Source organism: Arachis stenosperma, chromosome 10, assembly GCF_014773155.1.
Source record: "Arachis stenosperma cultivar V10309 chromosome 10, arast.V10309.gnm1.PFL2, whole genome shotgun sequence".
Taxonomy (NCBI): Eukaryota; Viridiplantae; Streptophyta; class Magnoliopsida; order Fabales; family Fabaceae; genus Arachis; species Arachis stenosperma.
In genome coordinates this window covers 16,650,580-16,662,030 of record NC_080386.1, presented here as the reverse complement: position 1 = coordinate 16,662,030, position 11,451 = coordinate 16,650,580, and the positions used below count along the sequence as shown (strand labels likewise).

General features: G+C 34.3%; 1 protein-coding gene across 1 annotated transcript; it reads right to left on the bottom strand.

Annotated features, from left to right (window-relative positions):
- Positions 1-1,537: 1,537 nt before the first annotated feature.
- Positions 1,538-2,176, bottom strand: LOC130956823 (uncharacterized). Its single transcript, XM_057883791.1, has one exon. It carries the CDS (start codon positions 2,174-2,176, stop codon positions 1,538-1,540), a length of 639 nt encoding a protein of 212 aa, XP_057739774.1.
- Between the last annotated feature and the right edge of the window lie 9,275 nt (positions 2,177-11,451).

Genomic DNA, 11,451 nt, shown 5'->3' with positions numbered 1-11,451 from the left:
CCATCAAGGCATCAATAATCATGATCACATATATGACCACATAACATACCTCAACCAAAACCAAACATACCTCATCTATACAATTTCACCCAAAATTACCAATTTCCACACTTCTACTCCTCAAACCTCATCATTCAATAACCAACCCAATCATTCATATATTCATTATCTAAAATCCATCCAATCACTTGTGTCATCATACAATGCACACATCAACTTACCTTCCTTACCTCTTACCGGCCTCTGACCCAAAATTTACGGCCTCTGGCCCAATTTCACAATTTAAATGCATAAACCACAAATCAATACTCATTACCCAATACATCAAATTTTCAATATACCAAACATACAAGGCCACACAATTCTCAATCCAATCATTAATTTCACATTACATACCAACTATGCATATTAGCACAAACCATTTACACAATCCAAACTTAATCCTAGGGGCATCTAGCCTAGGAATTCTCATCACACCACACGATATTTAAATGAAACTTAAACCGTACCTCTTTTAGCCAAATCAATTGAGCCTCTTCTATAGAAGTCTCTACCAACCCTTAGTTCCAAGCCTCACCAAAGCTCCACAAGCAATACCAACCTCCCAATTGTGCATCAAAATCACCAAATACACTAACATAACCAATATCACATACATACATCAACCTAGGGCTCATAAAGATGATAAATCACAAGGGTTTGAGCACTTCTTACCTCAGCCCATATGATGTAGGGATAGAACCCACTTAGAATCCATGTTGGAGTATCCCTAAATACCCAAAATCACAAGATTTCAACACTAACTTCACAAAAACGTATAACAGTGGGGAATTTCGAAAACTGGGCAGAGATGAATGGAATACTCACCACAAAACTTAGATAGAATTGTAGAGAATAAGAAGAGTGACGCGTGGCCGCAAACGGCTCGTCAATCGGAGCTCTGTAGCTCAAGTTATGGTGGTTTGAAGATCAAAGAGAGTTAGGTTTTCTCTCTTCTCTTCTCTCTTCCCAATTTCAGCGTCCAACACCCCTCCTTTAGGGCAAAATGAGCTGAAATACTCATAACTAATGTTTATATATGTTGGGTCTTGGGCCCACTTAGGCCCAGTTCACTTATTTTTGTCCGTTGGCCCAATTTTGGACCAAAACCTTTAAGATTAGCGCTCTAAATCGCACTTCAAATATTTCTACCTCCCCTAATTATAATTCCTCATTTCTTAATCCTATTTACTCATAATCAATTTTCTCAGCTGCAGTACCAGACAGGTCTCAGCCGGTACTGCCGGTCAAAATTCCACTGCGCGCTTTTACGCAGAAAACTATGTCTTCCGACTCGGAAAAACTCACTGAATCCAAATATCATATTTAAATCATCAAATTCCAATTGCCAAATCTTCCAAGCATATTCTCTCCTATTTAACTTATTATTTAATTAATTTTGGTTAGACCGGGTATTACAATTTCTATGAATAAGTGTGAGAATAGTGGATAAAATTAACTCAATTTAGTACAAAATAAACCGTAAAATAGCAGTTTATCACTTACTCCATAGGAATTTTCTCTGCAACGAAATCAACATTTCTACCACTGCCTTCAGCATCTTATACAGACTCAAATAGTACACCGGCAAGCTATTCAACATAAACTTAATCAGGACTAACTTGCCCGCTTTGTTAAGGACTTTTGCCTTCCACAGACTAAGCTTCTCCTCTACCTTATCAATTATCGGTTTCCAAGTGCTGACCTGCCTTGGGTTCGCTCTTAAAGAAATGCCCAGGTATCTCATTGGAAGGTTCGCCACCTTACATCCCAATAAGTTACACATATTGTGAGTCCATGGCTGTTCACAGTTGATTGGGATAAGACTAGATTTATTGAAGTTTATGCTTAATCCCGACATCATCTCAAAGAACCTCAGCAATCTGGCATAGTTTCTGATGGTCTCCTCCTCTGGTGGGCAGAACAATATAGTGTCATCTTGAAGATGTGATAACTCTATATTATCCTTGCCAACCAGCAAATGCGAAATATGTTTGTTTCTGACTACCTCCCCTACCATCCTATGCAGAATATCAACAACCAGAACAAACAATAATGAAAACAGTGGATCACCTTGTCTCAAACCCCTCTCAATCTTAAATGGTTTAGTTGGTAAACCACTTATCAAAATTGACATCGAAGCGGTACCAACACACTCCTTCACTCATTCTCTCCACCTCCAACCGAAGCCCATCTTTTGTAGTACAATATCCACAAAGCTCTATTTTACCCGATCATATGCCTTCTGAAAGTCTAATTTAATGATCGCCACTTCCTTCTTCCTCATCTTTAACCATTGTACATTTTCACATGCAATAAGTGCTCCATCATGAATTTTTCGACCCTTCACAAATGCACTCTGGGTCTCCCCTACTAGACCTAGCATCACTGACCTCAACCTTCGGACCATCACTTTAGAGATTACTTTATATACGCATCCAACTATGCTGATCGGCCGGAGGTCTTTAATCTCCTTGGCTCCAATGAACTTGGGTGCTAGTGCCACCCACGTAATATTCGAATCAGAAGGCAGCCTTGACGATCGAAAAAAGTCCAGCACAACTGACGTGAACTCTACACCAATATCATCCCAGCACTTTTTAATAAAATTCGTGTTATACCCATCACTTTCTGGAGCCTTCGATGATTCACAATCCCAAACCTCCTCTCTAATCTCCTCCATTGTTGGCATTCTCTCCAAAGCTACTGACTCTTCTACATCAATCCAATTAACTAAACCATCCCTAAACCCCACGACCGGCGATCTCTCCTAGTGATAGAATTCCTTGTAAAACTCTCTGATAGAAATCTTGATCCGAGCTTGATTTCTTATCAGCCTTCCATTGATTACCAAAGCATCAATTCTATTATTCCTCCTTTTTTCCGATGCCAAGTTATGAAAGTACCTAGTGTTCTTATCCATATCTTTCGCATGCCTGGATCGAGACATTTGCTTCCAGTGTATGTCTTTTCTCACATATCACCGCTTGCAACAACTTACCAGAGCCTTCCTTCTAGCCTCTACTATACCAACATTAACTCCATTGCCAGTCATATCATCTATCATCTTGATCTCCTCTTCAAAACGCTGAATTTTCTTGTCCATGTCTCCAAAATTGTCCTTATGCCATCTCCCCAAAGGCATCGTTAAGGCCTTCAGCTTCTCTATGAACTGCAGCTCACAAAGATTTCTCCATTCCTCCCCGACCATACTTAGAAAACCCTCATGTGTAAACCAAGAATCTAAACTTCGAAAGGTCGTGATCCGCCTCTGATTTTGGAGTCCTCAACTATAATTGGGCAGTGATCTGACAAACCTCTCGGTCCACCTTTTAATTGAATCTCTAGGAATTTCTCAATCCATTCCACACTCAATAGAGCTTTATTGATTCGACTGCAAGAACGGCCTCTAAACCATGTAAATTTTCGGTCATTCAACGGTAAGTCCACTAACTGCATATGTTGGATACAAGCCTTAAAATCTTCTGCCGACATTGTTAAGTTGTGCTGTCATTTCCTCTCTTTAATCTGTATAACTTCATTTAAGTCTCCCATGTAACATATCGGAACCTGACATAACCCAGCTACAAAGCTCAATTCCTCCCACACAGTTAGTTTATCCACTCTAGTATGAGCACCATATACTAAATAAAAGGTACAATTGAATTCATTTTTTGATAGGACTCCTTCAACACATAACCATCTCTCCCCTTTGTAATAGTTATTCATTTTAAACAGCATCTTATCCGACATTAACAACAGACCCCAGACGTGCCTTCTGAATCTACAAACTCCCACCCCACAGCATCACTCTCCCAAATACGTACTACATCAAATTTAGTCACAACTTGCATCTTAGTCTCAATCAAACCTAACATATTCAGTTTTTGCTTCTTTTTTAGTTCTTTTACCATGCTCGACTTTCCAACACCCCTTAACCCCCTAACATATCAATTGCTAAAAATTATTTTAAAACATTATTACACACCTTTTTTAGTTTTTTAGGTCTGCATCTTCATGCCTTTTCTTTCTGTTTCGCCAATCTCCTCTTTTGAGCTAGTGCTTCATTCTGCTCTTGAAGAATGGTCGTGATGTCATCTTCTTCGTTGTACTGCACCACTCCTGATTCAATAGCCAATTCCCACATCCTTCTATTTTCAAGCATCTGCTTTTTCCGTTCTGCATCTGTTACATCCCTGTTTTCCTATTTTTCGGTGCCAATCTCCACGGCAGCCCCGTTTCCGGTACTGCCTCCATCAAGGCCCGTACCATTCAATACTATACAGTTAGTAGGGGCGCCTCTTCCATCCTTAACTAAACTGTCTTAACAGCCCGCAATAATTTTTCGGATCGCTACAGATAGGAGTGGCAAGCGGGAAAGCCTACCCCGCCCCGCCCCGCTAGATGCCCGCCCTTTGGCGGGCTGGCCCACCCTACCCCGCCTAGTGAGGCGGTCCTAGAATCCGACTCCGCCCCGCTTAACTACGGGTTGGCGGGCTGGCGGGCTAAGCCCGTCAAAGCTCCTTTTTTTAACTATTAACTACTAAATAATATATATAATTTCACAACCATATTAATAAATTTATAATTTCTAAAGGCATAAAAAAATTATATTTTTTATATTCACAAACATTAAAGTCTTTGTAATTATAAATATCTAATAAACATAATTATAAACCAAGTTTTCATCCAAAAGATAATTATAAATATTATCTCCAAAGCAAAATAAACATAATTCAAAACATAATTATAAATATTGTCTCCAAAAAATTGGGTTAGGGGAAGTTGCATTTTGTCCAAAAAATAGCAAAAATACCCCCTTGCAAAAAAAAATTAAGCCTGGCAGGAAAGCCCGCCCCGCCAAAGCCCGCGGTTTAAGCGACGCTTATTAGGCGGGCTTTCGCTCTTTGGCAGTCCCAAATTTTCAGCCTGGCCTGCTTTTTGGCGGGTTACGCAGACCGGCCCGGCGGGTTTAGGCCTGTTTGCCACCCCTAGCTACAAACCTCTCCTCTGCTTCCTCCTCTGGCCCCCCATCCCTGGACGAATGAAGTCCCACCATCGCCGGCACTAACCAGTTCTCATCAGACATCGCGGGCTCCGTGAGAGGATTCCCATCGAACGAAACTCGAGTGTAGCCTTCACCATCACAGGCCCGTGAAGACCCTCAAATCCACGAACCTGTCGCTGCCCAACAGTTTGGTGCGCTGTCTCACCAAGTGAATCAGGCACGCTGTCACAGTCAAGATGCTCTCCTTCAATCTGTTGTTGAGTAGCGGCGCCTAACCCAGGATTGGGAGAGTTCTCAACCCGGCAGAGACACAACCGATCCGGATCCACCATCAGTCCGCCACTTGTGACCTCTTCAGTATGCATTGGGCTTCTGTTAAGAGGGATTGGGCTTAAGCTACCTCCATCAGCATAATTGGCATGAGACACCTTATTGGGCCAACCAAGAAGCCTTGTTTGCTTTTTTTTTCCACCGCAAGTCACCTTTATTCAGCCCATTATTATTGTACTCCCAACTAATAGTATTTTCAGATTTTGCATCCTTAATTAACAAAACATTATATCCCTTCAAATCAGCACTTCCCTCTAAATTAGAATAATCTATTTTCCTTGATTTTAGAATTTGAAATGAATTGCAATAACTCTATTCATTCAAAATATTCTTTGGAATTACTAATCTACCCTTATCTGCTTCTTCCTCCTTTAGCACTACCATCATCAACTCAACCACCGAATCTCTGCTTGCCACTGGCACTCTGGCGCTCAAGCTGCTTGCAGCCAAATTCTCGCACGCTTTTGTGGGACTAGAATCCCCTGTCTCTCCAAGCATGCACTCCCATCCGTAACTCTCATGACCAACCTCTTTAACTAGGACGTCGAATCCGCTAGTTCCAATTATGATGTGAACCCACTCTTTAATTATGTCCATACTATAAGTATCAATTTGTATCCATCCCACACTGAATGAAAGGCATGATTCAGTGGCTTTGTCACACCCAATAACTTCTCCCCAGTGGCTTCTTATTATCTTGAACGTCTCTACTGACCACGTATGCAAAGGAACCCCAAAGCATTCTAACCATACCCTTCGAGTTTCACTACGCTTCTCCTAATCCCATCTCCAAACGCTATGAAAAAGTTGTAGCAAGTTGTTAATTTTGAACGTGTAGACATCTTCTACACTCAAAACACTGTCAAAGGTCATGAGTGCTTTGTAGACTCCTAGTTCTCGTACTTGTACAACCTGTGAAAAATTCTTTCCAATCATAAACTTCAAGGATCTATAGTCAATAGCCTTTATGTTCCGCCTATTAGGCTCCTCTGTAACTACTCAAGATTCTCTTTAGCCATAGGAACTTCCATCTTCTTCGTCCACCCATTGCCATGTGGATATTCTTTTTTATTGTTTCTTCCTATTTCTTCTGCTCTTCAACGTTCTTCCCTGAAAACCTTAGGCTCTCCTCATGTTGCGGTTGATACTTAACAATACTCCAAGCGTTTCTGTCCTCTTTATGTCTCTTTACATTCTCCACTTCATTTGTACGTTAATACCTAGCTTCTCCTACTGAAACAATCTTCCCTCGTAACCTCTTTCTATTCATTTCCGCAATAGTCTTCGTAGCTCCACCCTTCATCGTATATCGAATAAACCCAAAAATGTATATATTACCATTTTTTTGTTTTTGTGAGAAATAGATATCATTTATACGTCCACTCCAGTCGAACAAGTGGTACAACTCCCTCTTTGATATATCTTTAGGAAGATGATCTATAAAAATAGAGAACGATTCTATTTTCAATCTATAGTACTCTTCTCGATTTCAAACCCTCGAATCTCTACTAAATTGCCTAATTCTACCCCTCTTAGTGTTTCCCACCCCTCTCGCTCTCTCTCTCTCATCTCACTCTCTCACTAAATTCAACTCAAATATTTTAACATTAATTATTTTAATATGTATTAGTGAGAATCTTATGTCTATGTATATGGACTAACTTGTTTTCATAACTTATTGCATTGCATGTTGCAAAACTAAATTCTTTTTCCATTTTAAAATTTAAATTTTTATGTTATTCGATCCTTTTTTGTATCACTTTAATTTTGATCGTCAAATTGAATGATTATAATCAATGCTTTTAAAATTGTAATTCGAATATAAATTGTTAAATGCATTTAAATTGAGTATCACCATAAAGTACAGTAAAAAGCTAGTTGAATTTAATTTTTCTAAAGTTTTAATGACATACCGACTTTTAATTTATTAATGGAGATAATATTTAATTTAGTATTTAAATTTGTAAGTAAATTTTAATTTAATTTTTAAAATTTTAATTATCTCTATTTAGTTTACAAATTTTACGAATGTGACTCATATTTTAAAAATAATTTTTAACTTACGGACGATAATAAAATGCTGATATAGACATTCGGATATCTCATTTGACTCTGTAAAACGATTTCAGTTTGGTTTTGGTAATTAATTAGCCAAAAAATATCATAAGTAGTGTTTATTAAAATTTTTTCTCCCAATGTAAGTGATACAATGTCGCTTTTTAGACTATTTAAGTTTCAAAACCAAAACTGCACCACTTTATAAATTTTAACGTAGTATTTGATTGTGTATGTCAGTACTTTATTAATTTTTGAGTATTGAAAATTATCTTAAAAATTAATATAAATCATATTTATAAAATTTAAGAACTAAATATAAGCAATTGAAATTTTAAATACTAAATTAAGACTTTAGTATAAATTTAGGAACTAAATTAAATACTAACTCTTTATGTATTAATGATTTATTATTCACTAATAGTTCATTTTTAGTCCCGTTTAATTTTAATGGGTAATTTGAGTTTCAATAATATAATTTGATTCTTCAATTAAAGTCAGGTAAAAGTCAGGTAAAGTTAGTAGACTTTTATATAGTTTTATGAATTTTATGATTTTTAAAAAAAGTTAAATTACACGGTTAGTTTTTAGACTTTTAGTGAAATTACAAATTAATTCTTATACTTTAAAAGTTTATAATTAGAACTCTAAAGAGAAATAAAATTTGCAATTTAGTTTCTGCCGTTCAAAAAGTGTTTGATTTAATAAAATATTCTCAACATATTCTCTATTTTAAATATGTGAGCTGCACATATTTGATAATAGGGACCAATTTGTAATTTTAATAAAAGTATGGACACCAACTGTGTAATCTAACCATTTGAAAATGACAAAAAATTCTCTAAGCTATCAGAACCTACCCCACCCCTCTCCAACTCTTTTACTCTCACTTTCTCACTTTCTAAAATGACACCCAACTCCAACACTCTCTTTCTCTCACCTCGGTTCACCGTTGCCGCACCGGATCCACCTCATTTGTGCTCGCGAGTCGGGTCTCGCCTCTCTCATCCGGCGACTTTTTTTTTTCTTCCAATCCCAATACTAAACATCGATAAATGGAAGAGAACAATTTCAATCCCAAACATGCTCAAAGCGAACAATTCAATGTTTAGGAAGAAAATAGCAACAAATCAATATAAAAATAGCAACTCAATTTATCAGTGGATCCGACGCAGCGATGGAGGCGAAAAGTACGACGATGATGAGCCGAGGTGAGAGACAGAGAGTGTTGTGTTGGGGTGCCATTTTGAAAAGTAAGAAAGTGAGAGTGAGAGAGCTTGGGAGGGCGGGGTGAGTTCAGATAGCCTAGAGAATTTTTAATCATTTTCAAATGGTTAAATTACACGGTTGGTCCATATACTTTCACTAAAATTTTAAATTGGTCTCTATTGTCAAATATGTGTAATTCACATGTTTAAAATAGATAATATACTGAAAATATTCTGTTAAATCAAACACTTTTTGAATGGCAGATACTAAATTGCAAATTTTAATTCTTTTTAGAGACTCGATTATAAATTTTTAAAGTGTAAAAACCGATTTGTAATTTTACTAAAAGTATAGATATCAACGGTGTAATTTAACTTAAAAGAACTAACATTTCGTTTTGTTCCTATCTAGTGGGTGTAGTCGATGTATAGTCCTAATTACTAACAGAAAAAAGATTTTGGTTACGTCTTGATGAGGAGGTATACGTCGACTTTTTTAAAAATATTGGAGGATGTGAATATCTACAAAGATATTATGACGATCAGTATAATAGTAGAAAAGTGAGTGAGAGCTAAGAATCTGTATTTTTCTTAGACCTCTTTTGTTTACCTAATTACCTTTTATATAACCATATGTTTCGGTTGACAAGACTAGCTTTTCCATTATCTGAAATTTACAGTATGAAATTGTTACGAGAATCTCTCATTTAGGGCATGAGTGGTTCCGTTACGTTTGACTAGATTATTGTTCGTAATAGTTATTTTTGTTGTTTATTTCGATTCCGAGTTATAAACAACGAGTCTGAATTTATCGACACAGAACACGTTTAATAGCGAAATTTTATTTTAAAAAATTTAACAGCTAAACAGTCAACCGATTTTGAATATAAAATTGAAATAATCAATGACGAGTTTCTTTCTCTTTTTTGAATTTAAAAAATTTTAGAATTCAAGAGCACCGCTCTATTCAAATCAAAAGCTTATAAAATAATTTGTTTTATTCTCTATTTGCTATTTCTCCACTTGTGCGTCTTCCTGTTATATTTTGTTCACTCTGTTTGTGTGTTGAGTGATAATAATAAGTAAAATTAAAAAAAAATGGTGATATTACTTTAAGAGTGTACTATATGATAATCAGATTTTATCACAAAATTTTAAAAACTAAATTAGTCATCAAATCATTTTTATTACTAATTTATTAATTTCATGATTCAACCATAATTCAACTAAAATAATCAAATTATAATAAAATAATATATAAAATTATAAATAAATACGTACAAATAATTATATAAATATAAAATTATAAATAAATACACAAAATATACAAGTATAAATAATTAAATTATATTTTTATTAAATAAACATATCAATATAAGTGATTTTTCATAAATATAAATATTTCATTATTATTTTTAGTCTATCTAATTATTGATTTTATAACTAAAAGATCATCTTAAAAATATTGTAAAACTTATTAGTTCTATTGAGCTTAAATTAAACCCATTAAAAATCCTATAACCCATAGGTTGTTAGGAATATATATATATATATATATATATATATATATAATTTTAATGTGTCTACAAAATAATTTATTTATTTATAATTAATATATAATTTTATTTTTTGTTTATATATATATATATATATAATCATAAAAATAAAAGGTATATATGAACACAATTCTTTTTACAAATTCACAAACCAAAAATCGAAAAAAATTTATCTTAATAATGAATCACTTTTTAACCTAATATAAGCCACATTACTAGCAGAGTCAAAATCTTGTAATTATTCTTTCTTTAATCATATAAACTTTACAAGCTTTTTATTTTATCTTTCATCTTTTTTTAAAACATCAATAAAATTCTACAAGCAAACAAAATAGTTAATCAAATCCAATAAAATTCTTATAACAATAAACATACACTTTTTTTCTTATTACTTACATCTCTGTTGGTGCTATTTCTTCTTTTTTTTTTTCTTCTTCTTCTTCTCCTTTTTTCTCATCTTTTTTTTTTGTTATTGTCGTCGTTATCACCACACTGCCTCCTCCTCTTCCGATCCTCCTTTTTGCATTTAAATTTTTTCTCCTTCTTTCTTTTCTTCTCTTCTTCCTTTTCTATTCATTTTCTTTTAAATTTTTTCATTTATTCTAATTAATTTTGCTGTGTTATCTACAGATTTTTTTACTTATTTTTTTTTCTATCAAAATTTGTAAATTCGCAACTCAAGTCTTCATGAAATAAATTCTTAGTTCCATCATATCATTTGAAAATTTTTTGGTGTTAGAGTTAAAATATTTTGGTGTTATTTTTTAAAAATTTATGTGTTATTTTATATATTAGATATGTCATCTTCTTCTTATATGTAAATATCACTATTCATTCTCTTTCGAAGTTTTGCACTTCTTATACTTAATTTCAATGCATTATCAACATTTTTTCATTTATTCTCTTTTTTATTAAAATTTGTGAATCTATAACAAGTCTTCATGAAATAAATTCTTATTTCTATCACATCATTTAGTAAAAAAATTTTATGATAAAGTGAAGACATTTCAATATTATTTTTTAGAAATTTATGTGTTATTTTTATGAGGTAAGCATTCAAATAATTGAATGTGTAATTTTTTTTAAAAAATTTAATATTTTTTGTGTTGTATTACTAAGGTTCTACTCTCAATTTTAAGTAATTTTGGTACTATTTTATTTTATTTTATAAAATTAATGTGATATTTTATAGAGTCAATTTACTTTCTACATTCTATATCATTGTATTTAATTTTGGTGTCACTTTAAACAAATT

What these genes read in the sequence shown, in the direction of transcription:
- LOC130956823 (XM_057883791.1), bottom strand. Translation starts at nt 2,176, where the DNA reads ATGTCAATTTTGATAAGTGGTTTACCAACTAAACCATTTAAGATTGAG.